The following is a 16,632-nucleotide window of genomic DNA, read 5'->3' as shown; positions in this document are numbered from 1 at the left end:
AAATTGCTGCACTGACAACTCAAAATCAGTCAGGATCCAATGAGCTTGAACTATTTTTTTCCTAAATCATATAACAAGTAGCTGGAGCACACATGAAGCGTGTTAAAAAGAGCAAGGAATAATAAAGCCCTCTGACCTTCTCAGCATCCTGTTCAAACAGCCGCAGTTGGAAACACTGATCCAGCTTCAGCTTCCTCATGTGCCACAGCTGCTGCAGATTCTGCCTTGTGCCATGCAGTTTATCCAACAACGTCGTCACTTTCGTCACTAGATTGTGTGCATCAGCATGAGCGTGGAGCCTGTGATGATGGTCGTTTGAATCTCCGCTGGCTCCAATTCCACGGTTACCATAGCCACTTTCAACACTACTCCCGCCTCCTGTAGTCTGTGACTGTAGCCTTTGGAGGAGCCTTCGTCCCTGTGTGTCAAGCTCTTCTATGGATGCCTTTGTGGCCCTTTTCTTCAAAGCAGCATGCTCTTCCATAAGCCGCCTCGCGCCTTCCAAGTCCCGCGGGAGATCACGCTGGGACAAAGTTTCCTGGAGTTCCTCGAGGCGTGCCAAAGCCCGTGCTGCATCACTGGCAAAGGTCTCAAATGACAATCGCACCTAAAACAAAAAACATTCAATCGATTAAGTTTAGTAAATTAGAAAGTGTATGGGACTGAATGAAGAAATATTAAAAGACAAAAGCTGCTCATCAAAGAAAAGAAAATGTTTACTGCAGGTCCAATGGAACATATACAGATGACTACTCAAAGAAAATAAGCACATTTCCACAGTCTTTCTCAGGTAAATGCAGAGGTGTACATGTACTTTTCTCATTCCATCACTTGAAGGGGTTCGGTGATGCAGAGGTCATTTTTAAGGATGATAGAGCATCTTGCCACAGATCAGATTAAACCTTGTCCTCAGGAAAAACCAGTTACATGGCTAACTGATTTGGTATGTTTGGTATGTCAAAGCTGACCTATTAACTCCTTCATGAGGAAGGTAGAACAAGATTCATGAAGATTTATTTTTATAAGCAAAATCCAAGTTGTCATACAGGCCAGAAGAGATTCAACAACCTTTGTGATTTTTTAAATTCTTTATTTTCTATATTTCTTTGAGATGTATTTTCCCTCTAATTCAGCTGTAAAAATGACATTAAACCTTTCTGGGTATTTCTTAATGAAGCAAGAATGTTCAGCTATTCAATACAATTGTTTGTTGTTCTCTGTCATAGTTGTGCTATATTTCATAAAAGCTGAACATCCTCTAAGTTTTCCCAGGATTGTAAAAGTGCAGAAAAAAAAGCAAAAAGAGACAATTTTACAACCTCAATCCAGTCATCGTGGTTATACTCTAAGCTGCCCTCAAAGTCAGCTGTCAGCTGGGATGGGTCCACAATCTTGGTCAAGCCCTCTAAGGAGACCATCACCGTCTGGGGCAGGTAGATGGGTGAGAGATATAAAAAAGAAATGGCAAAGGTAAAAGTTGGATATACCGAAAAGAAAGGAAATTAAAAGATTGAGAATGCACAAAAGAAGGTTCAGAGAAAAATAAAAAGGGAGAAAAAACACAAGTTACTCAGTAATCATCATAATCATACTCTGTCTAATCAAATGTTAAATTTTAAAAGTATTTCCCATCATTAAACCAAGATTGTGAAAGAATGTGCAGAATCAGCAGCTCTGCATGTTGATATGTTTAGATAGGTGTGGTGACCAAAAAAACCAAACATTTATGTTATCATTAATAAGATGGTTATACAGATATATAAACTCTTAGGAAGTAAAAACACAAAGGTGAGGGTAAATGAAGTAAGGTAGATGTAATTAAAACAATAAATAGGCAGATTTGGGGCTGGAACTGATATTCAGTTTTGCTTTGAATGTAAATAGCAATGGATATATCAACATTAAACTGTTGAAAAAAAGGCTCAAAAGACTACAGACCCTTCTTATGAAGTGACAATATAAATTACAATCAGTCTGTGTGGATGCTCAATATCAACTTCCTGTAAGCAGAGGAACTGCTGAATGTTTACATTTGTAGAAAGGAGCTGTGTGCTCTGTAAACATTTACTTGTACTTCTGTACTTAACAGGATTAGATGTGAAAGAGGAGAGCAGATCTGCATCACCTCCTCGGTTCTGAACTTTGCAGCCAGTCAGAGTGAATCCAAATAGCGGTATTTCGTTTGTCACTGTGTGCAGCTTAATGAAAGTACATCGAGGAAATTATAAAAACAAGTAGCTTCTCTCAACTCAACTGTAGTTGGGATTAAATTTTTTGCCATGTCCTATATATCCAGTTTCCATAGTAACTGGGTCAGGACTAAATATACCAGCTACACTTGCCCACATGGGACAAAATAGTGCCACTGTCACAGAGCAGCAGTCCAATTAGAGCTGATAAAGTACAGTTGATGGCTATGCTACACAAGCAAGAACTCTAACTGCATACAACAAATTATTTAAAAATACAACATACTGAAGTACACCACCAGTTTTTGTGACAAGCAGTGAAATAAATCATTAATAATAGTATACACACACACACACACAAAAAAAAAATTATTACAGGTAAAGTACAATTTCACATCAATAAAACCAAACCCAGTCAACACATATCAAAAGAATGAGCATTTTTGGATCAGAAATAGAGTATCACTCACTTCAAATTCAAACTTTGAGCTACCAAAGTTGGTCCTTTGCTTCTGCCAGAAGTTATCTGGTTTTATGATGAGGGCGACGTGGATACAAGAAGGGAAAGATTCCTGTAGGATCTTCAGCAGAGGTTTGATGCTGTCCCACTTAGAACCACGCATGTCCACAATGACTGTGAAGCCATGTCTGGCCACCTCTTCACTGCAAAATTCATTCAAAATGGGTCAGATTCCAGGATAAATGGCAAATCAGTTAAGGAGATGACATCGCACTATTTAAAGATTTTATACTTCTAACATGACAGTGCTCAGAAAAACTGATTTGTGAAAGGTCTGTTAAAGCTGTACAAATTGAAGCTAAGAGGTCCTGTCCTCTACAACGTCTAGAAAAAAAAAAAGAGTTAAAACATTCAAGCGTTGAAATTTCCACTGCTACTTACCAGGCGTCATGCTGCTGTACAAGTCCATAAATGGATGTTTTTCACTATTAAAGGCTTAATTCTGAGTGTGTCTAGCGAGGACACAGAAACAGACGCAGGCCCTCCTGCTCTATCTCACTCTGACCTCACTCTCTGAAAACAGATCGGTGGCCAAATGCGTAGAGAAGAACAGAGCACAGAGAGGAGGGAGAGGAGAGCGAGTGAGAGAGCGAGGGAGGGAGAGAGAAAGAGAGAGGCAGAGCTGAGAGAAAGGAGAGGGTACAGAGAAAGAGATGGTAAAAATATTTAAACAGGAAGAAAAGAAATAAAGCAAAGGAATAGAAGTCAACCTCCCTCTGACTTAAGACACTTCTCAGGTCCAAAGGGGATTATGTGGTCTGTCACCTCTGATGAATCTTTTCCTTTGTGTCCTTATTCTAAGCTCTCTATTTAACTCATTGGTCCTGGTTTCTAATACCTACTACAACAAATCTGACAATCTTAAAAAAGCTGGGGGGAAAAAAATCCAATAAAATAAAATAAAATAATCAAGCATGTCTTTTTGAAATGTAACCAGTGAGAGAGAGAAAGAGAGAGAGCATGACATTGCTTGAAGCCTACATTGCTAACACCATAGAAGAAGAAGGAGTTGTTCAAAATAGAAACAAATCTTTAGGGTTACAAACAACTAATACTATGGTGGACAACCACAAGATTAATATGGAAAGTGTCCTTTTTGAGAAAATCCTGTCGTCCCTGTAAATCAATGGGATATAACATCATGCTCGTTAGTCTCAATCTAAAAACAAGGGGTTACCTATGCCCCCTAGTGTATATCAGGTCAGCATCCATTCACCTTTTCTTTTCTTATTTACATCTTTTAAATATGAGTCAAAACTGTCAACAGAAACCTGGCTATATAATAGTTTAACTTTTTGAAAATTAGTCGAAATGACTTCCCGCTGTAATACCGTAATGGGTGGCTACCTGTTGTAGCCACAGAGTTCATGAATTCAAGATTCAGCACAGCTGATTTTAAAGATGCAAAGTCACATCTTATTAAACCTCAAGACTTCAGGAGAATGATCAAAGTGAAGATGTTTAGCCAAAACACACAGCATCATGTTTGGTGAAAACCACAAACATAAACTCAACACAAGCACCTCATACAAAATGTCAAGCACAGATGATTTGGACTTGTTTTGCACCCACAGGATCTGGGCACTTTCACGTTATTGAACCAACCATAAACTCCTCTGTATATCACAAGAAACTTTTAAAATGTAAGATGATCTGTCCAAGAGCTCATACTTTGCCAGCATTGGGGTCATGCAACAAGATTTTCTTTAAACTCCAGAGTGATACAGAGTGCAGCAGAGAGAATTCTGCATATATTAGAGGGACTCCAAACAAAACAGCCCAGAGCTACGTATTAAAGGTGACTTTAGAGTTAGAGACGAGTATGCTAAGAACACAGACTAAAACTTGGAAACTACTAAATATAACTACACGTTTTGAGTTTTTAGACTCAAGTCTGTTTGACAGCATAGCAAATGGAACGGAAAAGAAAAATCTCTAGAATTAACAGGCTGAAAGAAACAAAGTGGTACCAGATATAGCATAACTGATTACAACAAACTCCCTCTCATCCAACTGAGTGAGGGGGGCTGGATGGGGTTAAGGCTACATGAAGGAAAAGCTGCTGTTTATAAAGAGCTAAGAGGAAATGAAGGAGGGAAAAGGAAGAAGGGGAGTGAATCTGCTTAGACAATCTAAACGAAAACCACCTCAGCTCTTTGTAGCCTCAGGTTTTGTTTCACAGTTTTTAAAATCCAGGCAAGGTGGGAAAGTCTGAGACAAAGAAAGCAATGACGTGTGTAGTTTGTATCGGCGGCAACTGTTGATCTGTTTTAAATCAAAGGCTTAGTTCACTTCTTTGAAGCAGGGTCATCTGAGTTACTTTGCCATCTCTCAGTTATAGTTGTTTGAACAATGGTAGTGCCAGTGTCGGCTCATAGAAGCAGTCAGGAATATGTGCATGGAAGCTAAGCAACATTTTGCCTGTGGGGCTGGCAGCAAAACATATTTTACACATCTTAAAAAAAGAAAGGAAAAAAAAAGCCACAAATTATCTGAGTATTTCAGCTGCTTCACCTTGCTAGCAGATACTCCTTTCCAAAAAAAAGAATGGAAGCCATCTTCAAATCCACCAGATTCCTCTGGTGTTTACTGTGCTTTACATTTACATTTTACATTATAATACATGGTTATCATCTCTAATATCTACATTCCACCCAAGTGAAATCCTCTGTTTGAACTTGTCACAGGGACATTTCGTACCTTGGAATAGTGGCCAGGTATGCTATAAGCCTGCGCAAGTCCTCGGATCGTATTCTGTCATGGTTGCTCCGTGCTGGAAAAGTGAGTACAGGACCTCCACGTCTGTCTCTGCCGCCTTTGGAAATAACGAAAATATGATATAAGGAGAGGCTGATGTAACCACCAGTAATGTCATGTGTATTAACCTGTCCAAAATTTATGGCAAATTCTGCTTCAAATGAAATTAAATGGAGGAATTAAAACATCTAGACTGGTCCAGAGGGAACGTCCCACAGCACTTTCCACAAGCTGAGTGAAACAGATCCACTAAAATTTAAAAACTGAGCAATTTTTGCTGCTGTGTTCAAATAGAGGTTAATAACCTCTAGTTCCAATCTGAACAGTATGAAGTAATGTTGTGAGATGACCTTCAATTAACATGGGTGCCATCTGTGGACATGTCTGCAGTTAGTCATGGCCATTCTGAGTCGAACTGAAAAGTAATCTCAGTAGTTCATCTCATATTGACAAGGCGGGTAATGACACAGCAGTAACACTGCAGTAGAATAGAGAAATATACTCTAGTTTTCCTAATGCTCATGGTCATAATTATGAGTGACCATAATGATTTAGTTTTTTATAATAGCAGATTTCATTTGCACATCCCCCAACTTTTTAGCTCACAAGCTTAACAAAAACTACAATATTAGCCATTTAGCTAGTGTATGTAAGAACAACAACATAGAGGGTACTTCTGAAGATAAACATACTTTATAGCTACTATTACTCTATTAAAGCCTTAGCTAAACAATGTTAATCAGGTGTGTTTAGCTACTGCTGGTAACCCTGTACCATCCCTGTGAAGCTGCTTAAACAATCAAGCTAGTTACACCTGACAAGATAGCCAGGAAAGTAAGTAGCATGTGTAGCTTTGTTAAGCTAGGTATAATGAGACGTTATTGGCTTTGTGATGTCTACATTTACAGCAGAATGGGTTGCTCCTGGTTGCATGATTTAACTGGCTTTAAGAACTAGTCACCGTGGAGGACGGGTTTGGTTTGAGGAACACATCATTGCATGATGGCGCTCTAGCGGATCCAGTCCAGCTCCCGTCTTGCTAAATCTACTAGCAAGCTTGTAGGTGATATAGATTTGTAAAACTATTATGGACATAGGGAAAATACGATTTGTTATATCTGAAATAACTAGACAAGGAGAAAGACTGATTGTGAAGTCACTGCCTTGAATGACGGTTTTGATGAATACAGTGTCAACATTATATCATTATCTGCTGTAACTATGACTGACCTGAAAGAAAGGCAACTTTCTCCTTGAGGATGGGAAGCACATCAATAGCCTTCATATCCTCATTGCGGTGAAACCCTGAAACACAGATAAAACACAGGGATAAATCACCACAACCAACTGACTTTGTTTCTGATCACCAGTCAATATGCATTTAATTTTTGCACTTCTAAATGTTTTGCAGTCTGAGTGCAAAGTAGACCTACTAAGAAGAGCTCATAAACATGTGCAAAATGTAATGAGTTCCTCTTTTGCCAATACACCAGCTGCACCCCAAGTTTATTTTAAATTCAGCTTGATAATTTTCACATAATTTAACACACAACAACAACAAAAAACAGCAATGATCACATTCCTCCACTTCAGAGGAAAAAGACCATATACCAACACTATACATCAATCACTAAAACTTTATCCCATAAATATGGTACTTGCAGATCCCATTGGATTAAATTATGGAGTTATCAGTGGACAAAAGTGCAAGACACTTTGAGGATATGGAGAAAAACATGATGAATTATGGTAGACTGAGCAGTGTGCTGCCGTTACCACTAGTTTAGAAGCAATTACACTGTCTGCAGATCAAGTTAATTACAAACAAAACCTTTATTTTATTGATCTGTCTTCTGTGGCTTCTGAACAGATCCAACAGTTCAGAAAATAGCTTTCTTTTTTAAACAGTACCTTGTTACAGCCTTAATTGTTTAGCTTAGACTGGTTTATTTAGGATTTTCCACTTTGGTCTTTCCTGGTCTGTTGTTATGTTTTTCAGATTTCAGCCCCTTTACTTTGCCTCCTCAACAGATGGCACACTGGTTAATACCAGGGAACACGATGCAGCAGCTACACACACAACGACATTCATGGGATGACTGACTGCTCTGAAGTCAGTTGATGCAACATTTTCAAATGTAACAGAAAGTATTCACACTGTAGGTAAATATTCTCTTATTTTTTTCCAACTTTTGTGTTTGTGTTGGCTAATGATAATAAGATGCATTATTTTTGACAATATATTAATAAAAAAATGGAAGGCAACATAACTTATGGCTGACAGCTTTAACTGTCATGCCATAGCTATTAGGAAAAAAAAAAAAGAGAGGGTGTGTGTGGGGAGGGGGGGGGTATGTGTGTGTGTGTGGGGGGGGGGGGGGGGGGGGGGGGGCAATGCCGTTTTGATAATATGTGAAATAAAAGCACTTGGCAATGGATGGAGTGGACCAATGCAAAATAAACTGCAAAGCTCCATAGCAGATATTGGGATGCCTGCCCATTTAATCACTTTTAAACCCTACACTCTACAAAGCTAGGCTTTACGGAAGAATAGCCAGAAAGTGATAACTGATTAAAAACAAAAGAGAGAAAGGATATTTGGAATTAACCAAAACACACCAGGGAGGCTCCACAAGTATGTCAGTCAAGAAAAATATCATGTGTGATGCAAACCACAACACCTTTCATCAACCTGCGATCATCATGTATGTAGCTAAATATTATGAATTTAATTCTGGGAGGAAACATCACCTTTTAGCAGGACAATGACCAAGTATCCTGCTTACGCAATACATGAGTGTTTTAAAGAGACCCATTTAAATTACTTAGATACATCAATCTGATTAAGAATCTGTGGTATTATCTAACTGTTGAACCCTTTCAGCATGAGGGGGTTAGAAAACCTCTGCCTTGAGGAGAAGACCAAAATCTTAGAAGTTGCATATGCCAAACTTATTAAAGCATTCCCAAAGAAACTTGTAGAAATACTTACTTACTGGATTTTACAAAGTATTAAGTTTGTGGAAGTGAACACATATATATGTTCAAGTTTTCAATTTTATGCCTTTTTGGTTAAAGATATTTTGTACTCTCATGCTGGTAAGCATTTAAAAATCCAATATAGTTCCAGGTTGCGAGACAACAAAACAGGAAAAAAACCAGAGAGTGAATATTTTAACAAGGTCATCTAGGAGAGTGAAGAGTCTTGTGTGTATGCATGTGTGTAGGTGAGTAATGGGGCGAGAAACTGATGTCATCTCATGTGTAAGCTTATTACTTCCCACTGTGTCACCAGCAGAACTAAGTAAAATCTAACACTACTATTACCTCTAACAGAAACAAGATGCTTAAATGTTTACAGAAACTAAGATCAGGGGTTAGAAAGGGCTAATAATGATACAAGTGGAAGAGCATAGAGAAGAACATGGTGAAAGAACGAACGTCCGTATACAAGGAATATGATAATGTAGACAGTGGAGACAGCAGAAAAACACATTTAAATAATTCTTCCTGGTTTTAATGGCTTCTCTAATACTAAATTGAGCCAGTCAGAATGGTAGGCAGAACACCCAGACCACAAAAGCTCAAATTAGGAAGAGCTGCATTGGCTGTAACCTACATTAAAAATGTCACAACCAGCAGGAAAACGAGGAATCATGAAGCAAAGATGGTTTAATTCTCTCTGTATGAAAGAACTGAATAACTGAGTGCTTTCCATGTTTTTTTTAAATTAACTTCCTCTGCTACTTTATGTGACTTTAAAACCTGCTGCACATGTGTGTCAATCCATGTCCCTCTCTACGGTTCAAACCCAAAACATGGCAAGAAAACTGAAAACGTTAAAAAGATGTATGTGTGTGCATCAAAAATAAGCACCACAATGCATTGGGAAAAAAAAAAAAAAAAGTAACAATACATCCCTTGCACTTTCTATGTCAGGACATGTGTGTGCATGTTTTTCCTGTGAAGTGTGCCCAGACACATTCCTCATTGTGGCCGGTTATATAAGACATTGAACCTGGCACACAGCCAGTGCTGACCTCTGTTAAACTGATGTAGGTTGGCTTAAACTGTTGCTCTGCACCTTTTTTAAATACCACATCAGAAGCATTCTGGCGGAAAGCTGGACATACATGCACCGTTGCTTCATGCAGAGCACAGCGGTACTTGAGAAACACATGTGGCTGTCATACAAGTTTTATATCTTAATGCTGGAGCACGGGCAGCCTGGAGAATTCCATAAGAGTCTTAAATGACCATAAAATGAAGAGCTACAAAGTACAAACTGCTGGTTAAACGTATGTTGCTTCCCAAGTAGGATGGTCCAATACGTGTGATGTCAACACTCTAAAACACAATGTCACAATTACACATACAACCACAAAGCTTTCCCAATTCTATGTGCAGCAATAAAAGCCAGAATATACCAAAGAAAAAAGTATCACCCTACACAAAGTGATTCATAAAATCCCATCATCACCTCTTACTTCACACACTTGTACACAGACACACACACAACCTCATCTCTTCACTACACACCAGCCGTCATCTACAAGCCTGCTGAGCATGAAATAAAGCTTTTCAATCACTGACTGCTTGTTCATAACACACTCATAATGAGAGCAATCCATTTAGCTGTCAGTGTGCACTCAGTGCCCTGTCAAATGAGGTGAAACGCATAGTGTTCATCCAGGAAATAATATTTTTACAGTCAGCTTAAAAAAACATACCTAATTTTACAATTAAAAGCAGCAAATGAGAACAATAAGCAGTGCTCCTTGTAAAACCTCTGGCCTTAAGTCTACACAGATTTAAGAAATACAAGATGAGTGCATGACAAAGAAACAACTGCACATATGTCAGGATGGAGACCATGCAAACACAAGTCATATGTGCCTTTCTGTCTTTAATGTGAAACACATGTATGCAGGGGGAAAGCGCACATACAAACACAAAAGTCTGATGCAAATTTACCATCGCTGTTTCTACGTAGCACACAATGCGTGATACACAACTGCCTGAAAGGTGTGCACCTCATAGAAACATGGTACTATTTGAAACATGGTAACTTAGATTCCCTCTGGATATATAGGTTGGAAAGAAAGGAGAACATCAGAGAAAAATAAAACGTAAGTATCTTTTACCAATGTTACTTAGACACAGTTCAATCACATGTTGCTGTTTGCTTAATTTTACACTAACTTTGTATATTAACAGTTCTGTTTAAGAATAGTGTCATTTATAGGATGAATGCGGAAAACACATGTGAGGACACAAAATTGTAGCTCACTCTCTATTTTAAAAGAAAAAAACAGTGTCTGTTCTGAGTGCAGGAATGAAGAGCTCCATGCTGAGTTTCGTAAGCTGGATTCTAAATGCCATCATTTACTTTCACAGCAATATTCTGATTACCCATTTCTCAAAAAGAGACTGCAATGAATGCACTTTCTCATTGCTTTAACACAAATAATTCCATATTTGGAGTAAGCAATTTCCAAATAAAGCTATGGGAACCATCCCAGCCTTAGACATGTACTGTATTTACCTTAGTGGCAACTTTACTTTCTACCAGAGTTTTAATGGCATCTTGGGACACCCCTTAATGTTGCATGCTCTAAAGTTGCTTGGTCCAATTATTATGAAGTTTTAGGCTTGTTTTTTAAGAACAGTATTACTTGTTTTAGTCACTTTTTCTACACTAAGTTGCTTGTGTCAAAGGGTCTGATAACAGCTGATAGCTACAGTAAAAATGAGAAACATTACTTTGGCTACAGAGAAACTTGAATAAGTTAATGTTCTCAATGTAGTGTTGCCATGAATAAGATTATACTTTTTAATATGTAAATGGGAATGTGAATGGATTATCTTATTAATAATTCATATAAAACATATATAAACAGTCTAATTTAGATCAATTTAGGTCAATAAAATATTGCTGTGCATGTACACCCCAAAGTTTCTCTAATGCAACAAGAGCTGTGTTTTCGCTCCTGTTGCTACATGATTAGAAAGCACAGAGCCAGAGCAAGCCATAGTGGCACAGATTCCCTCTGCTTAGCCTTTTTTTTTGTCTTTGTAACTCCACAAACTCTGCCCTAAATCTGCCAATTGACATAGCTGTGTAGTGAAGGCATGCCAATCCATTTCCTTCTGCCCTCCTGATTCCAGGGTTGAAAATCTGACAGTCATGGATCTAAACAGGCTATTACAGCACATTGCAAATCATGACCATGCACGACAAATACAAACAATTTCTTCACCTACAAACACTGTAAGCCTGATTAATAATCCAGGCTGAGCTACAACTGCATATCTGCATCAGTTCAACAAAGCCAATCCCTTTTGATTCCAATCCTTTAGGCCACAGGCTAGAGTGAACATGGTGCATCTGTGCATCCTGGCATCATGAGCCATGCCAGGACGTCAATCCTCTGGTTCCTAACCTCATAAACTCAGACTCAGACCAATTACAAGCTGGCTGTGTGTGTAGTGGAGCAGATCAGGTCTGCTACATAATACAGCAGAAATAATACAGTACAATTCCCCTGGCTGATGTCCCAACCATCTCAGCACAAACATGAAAACACACATTCCAGCTGCTTATAAAGGATAATTGTGGTGATATGCAGAGATTATGCACTTTAGTCTTTACAATACGGATTTCATATCAATAATGTAAGCACGCACAGCAATGGATCATTCAACAATATTTGATAGAAAATATTGTTATCACAGCTAAATATAAGAAATTACGTTTGGTATGTATGGCTAGATGGATTTCTGATGGTTTTTTTCATACTTCCCCAGTGGATCAAGGCCCAGTATGAGAACCTGCTTTTGAGAATGTGTGAAAAGGGGAAAACTGGGACTCATTTGTCATACTGCTCAGCATGGTTTGGCTCAGTTTGTCCCTACTTGGACAGTCTGTGAATATGGGGAGCCTTTGGAGAAGAGAGCACAAACAGAGGAAATGTCAAAGCGGATACATCCATGAGACTATTATACTGTCAGAACTGCTTGTGGGATAGTATGCCAATTCTGAAGCACGGCCCCCACCAGAAATACATGACCGGTAGATTGACATTTTCACTATTTCAAAGTCCAAGTGCTGTGTTTGCAGTAAGTATATCCCAGCCCTAGGGACATCATTGCATCTTTGTAGAGCTGTTTGCTTTTTGGATCACAAAGAATTTATTATGTTCATGGTTTTCCCAACTTCTAGCATATTGCCACAAGTGTGAATGCGTAGTTTCATCTTCCATGGCAATGCATTAATGCCAAGTGATGTTTCTATGACAATAGGATGTCCCATTCGTTCCTTTCATAGCATTTTAAGGTGACATTAACAAAGACATGTAAGCACTGTAGCTGTAACATGAGTTAAATCTGTCAAGGAGATTGGTATTGGGCCCAATACACTTCATCTAGCTATACTTGTCAGTGTGAACTCATTTATACACTCAGAATAGCACGTGTAATACTGAGACAACAACATTTTCTACAGTCAGCGTTCACAGTGTGACGCCGACCAGCATTCTGTTTGTGGCATTTTGTGAAAGTTTATGTTTGGATCTTTAGTGTTTTTGAGCCAATGTAGGTGATATAAAAAATGTACTGCTTACCAAACAACTGAATATAGATTTAACAATTTGATTCTTAAACTATTTTACACTGGAGGTGTACAAATACATAACGTCTTTTAACTCTTTTAGCCACAACTGCAAACACACAGTCCAGATTCAAGATTTTTCCACCACATAAAGACAATTATTGTTTATCCTCCCATGTACGTGGGGTTATTGAGCTGCCATGCCCCAGAATGCTATGGGCAGTATGAATGTTTAGGCTTGTTTGATTTGACAGGGTATTATAAGCAGGGCGGCACAGTGAAAACACAGACAATAGCAGCAACAAGTGTGTTTTGTACCAGTGCAAGAGGGTGGAAAGACAAAGGAGAGCTCTACTTTTCTCCTTCTATCCATTTTCCTTCTGTCTGACTGTAGAACTGTCTCATTTATTTATTTTCCTCTCTTTTACACTCTCTCACACACAAATCTAACCGTCTTTCGCTTCCTTTCTCACAGACAAAACCAATCCTAGCTGCCTCTGCTCCACTCCACTTCAGCTCTGTGACCTTCATCCGGGGCTGGCAGGGGGCCTGGGGACTGTGGCGAGCTCAACTTTCATCACATTTCTCATATTGTTGTTGTTACAGTGTGGCTTACAGCAAAAATAACACTTTGCTCTCACCACAACCCCTCGACCTGGACTTAACCCCTCTGCACAGCAAAAAAGACCATGAATAAGTCATAACAAATGAAAAGGGCAGAAACAAAAAACAACTTCATGGTACGGCTCTCACACTGTTCTTAGATGTTCAATGGGTAGTCTGTAGTGTGGCACCTTCAGATAAAACAATGTACTTAATTTCTAAGTCCATGTTTTATTATTAGGTTGTGTATAGATTGTCAAAACAAGAGGTACTTGCTTAAAACAGAAGAGCAGCAAATCCCCACATCTGATAAGCTAAAACAAGTGAATGTTCAGCTTCTTTTTTTTTTTCTTGAGTTAAAACTAATTAATTTTCTGGTAATCAGCCAGTGTTTTTATCAACTTATCACTTACCCACCAGCCATAATCACAACTCAAACCAAAATTATGTTGTAGAACATTAATACAAATGGAGCAACAAACAAGACAAATTGCCTAAATACAGCCCTTGACTACCATCTGATACATACTTATAATTCTGTATTGACACACAACAGCTGCGAGGCAACACAACAAAACCTGAGGCATGACAGAATAAAATAAGCATGTCTCCATCTACATATATCCTGCAGATTAGCGGCCCTCTGAAAGAATAAGCCATCATCCAGAGAAGAGCAGAACAGCACTGTAGATCATATCTAAACCATAGAGTAAAACAATAGAGTGCAAACATACACTCTAATCCCAGATTAGTTGAGTTTACTAGAAATTTGCGTGGGAACCTGTTGCCTTAAACAAATGCTGAAACTGCAGTTCTACAGGTAACCATCCCCACTTTACCCCTGACGCAATATATAAAAGTTGTGGTGGTGGGTTAGGGTCACCAACATTGTCTAATTGTAAACATAACACAGGAAGTAAATCACATAACAATCACAACAATTACAAAAGCTTAAATTTCTGCTGAATATGCATCTCCCATGAAACTTTGTGGTTCAGAGATCTTGAGTTTTGAAAGTAGCCCCGCCCCTCTGACAGAAACATAACACGTCCAGTTTTTTTTTCTAATCATTATTATTACACTGCACAATGCTGAAAACTGTTAGAAACAACTTGTTTTAGTAATGAGACACTATTATACTCAAACAACATCTGGGCTAAGAGTGTAAGTGATCAGAAACCTTTAAGCTGGCGAATAGGAAGGTTACTCTACTGAGTCGTCTGTGAAACCAGAGAGGGTTGTAGTCAAAGGATGGAATAATGTACGATGAACATCTGCGAACATCTGAGCACAGCTCTATGATGACACAGCAAAATAACTGACAGTCTGAATGTGTTTTTAGAGTTGTAATTGGGTTAGGCTTAGCATACACCTTGAGATATAGAAAGTATTTCACAAGTTTTAATCATGATGCTACATCTGTTTCAATATTCCCTTCACACATCACTGAGCATGGATAACAGCCTCAGTTATGTGTACAGTTTACAAATCCCTTCTCTTTTTTTCTTGTGTTTTCATCTCCATTCCACCCTCCTTCTGCCGACTCTATTCACTACTGACGTTCTTAAACTTCCTCTAAGCTTCACTAACAGCAACCCCCGATATCATTTGCCAGTACTTTTTTTTGAGGGGGGCAAGTCTCAAACTTTCCCCTTTCTGAGCAAAAGATAAAAAAGAAAAGAAAAACTAAAATAAATGAGAAAATATCTTGTTCCTTTCACCATATTAATCTGAAACAGACCTTTGGAGTGGATGCATTTGTCTTTTTTCAACTGATCATCGTCAGTTAGAAAAGTGAATGAGAAAAACTTTGAATTACACTAATTTATGCTCTGACCTAGAAAAAGTCATTGCACTTATTCTGTCTGTGCTTTGCTGTCTGGCTTAAGCGGAAGTTCCTCCCTCACCCCCAACTATCTCCATACTTTGTTAATGTGGCTCACCGAGCAGTTCAGAATTTATTTTAATGATTTTACTTTTAAAGCACAGCTAATTGAGGCCCCACTTTTTTGACAGAGTACATTGAATTTGATGTCTTTTTTAGGTTTCTTTAAAGTGTGTTAATACTGACATTTGGCACTTTTAATCTGATTAAAACTCAACCTTAATTTTGGCTCGCTTAAATTGGTTCAAATATTGAGCTTTCTATTATTTGCTTTCTCTCTGAGTATCCTCTTATTGCTTTGTCAGTCAAATCTAATTGTAAACTGGTTTTATGAGGTGATATTTAAATCAACACGTTATTATCAGTTCCATGCTGTATCTCCTAACTTTTATACAATAGGAGTGCCAAAACAATCTCTCCTGAGGGTGGGATTAAAATGAAACAACTGCAAGGCTGGTATGTAAATGGAGTATTAAAGTTTTGAACCTCTGCAGTAAAATTTGATGGGCTAGCCAGTGTTTTCATTTCTCTGGGCAGCATCTATCTGGACACAATGGCAGCATTGTGCACTGACAGTTGGTCTTTCACAGGGACTAGAAAAGAACTTTGCTATCGATCTTCCTATAAAAGTGAAGAGGTCCTCTTAGTGTATGAGGACAAAAAGTTCATCTTTACCAGGTAAACTTACTGGAATGATCAAATGTTTGACGTTATTGCAGAAAGCGTAACCTGGACCCCTGGCTTTAGGTTTTGTCCCAGAGCTTGGCATAATTGTAAACTTATAAATGTCAGGGGATTTATAAATTCTCCCTCTGCAGGCCAAGTTGTGATTTCATTCTGCAGCGCACTCCTTATGACAAACAGCAGTTTCTTCTAATCGCCTCGGGGCAGAACAACTCCTCAGACACCTGCATTCATTACCACTGCAGGGAACAAGTTTTGCATTAAAGCAAGTGGGGAAATAAAAAATATATTGTTATGAAAATTGGAGCTTTTGGGGGCTAAAACTAAATGTTACACTTGCTTTCTTGCTTACCTTCCTAAACAGGCACATCTAGGTCCCACCTGT

The 16,632-nt window shown here is 38.6% G+C and overlaps 1 protein-coding gene across 2 annotated transcripts in view; it reads right to left on the bottom strand.

Moving 5' to 3' along the window:
- The window catches only part of triob (trio Rho guanine nucleotide exchange factor b), a 57,134-nt gene extending 50,365 nt beyond the window's left edge, over positions 1-6,769 (bottom strand). Inside the window, exons 1-5 of one of the 2 annotated variants that reach the window (XM_041988019.1) lie at positions 6,697-6,769; positions 5,410-5,524; positions 2,660-2,852; positions 1,320-1,424; positions 137-607 (exon numbers count right to left, since the gene is read on the bottom strand). In XM_041988019.1, coding sequence (XP_041843953.1) covers positions 137-607; positions 1,320-1,424; positions 2,660-2,852; positions 5,410-5,524; positions 6,697-6,751 — 939 coding nt within the window. In that variant the 5' untranslated portion in view covers positions 6,752-6,769. The remainder of the gene's footprint in view (positions 1-136; positions 608-1,319; positions 1,425-2,659; positions 2,853-5,409; positions 5,525-6,696) is intronic. The other variant, XM_041988018.1, reaches the window with a different exon arrangement.
- Between the last annotated feature and the right edge of the window lie 9,863 nt (positions 6,770-16,632).

The sequence above is a fragment of the Melanotaenia boesemani genome, chromosome 6 (assembly GCF_017639745.1).
Source record: "Melanotaenia boesemani isolate fMelBoe1 chromosome 6, fMelBoe1.pri, whole genome shotgun sequence".
Classification (NCBI taxonomy): domain Eukaryota; kingdom Metazoa; phylum Chordata; class Actinopteri; order Atheriniformes; family Melanotaeniidae; genus Melanotaenia; species Melanotaenia boesemani.
This window is presented reverse-complemented; position numbering and strand designations above follow the sequence as displayed.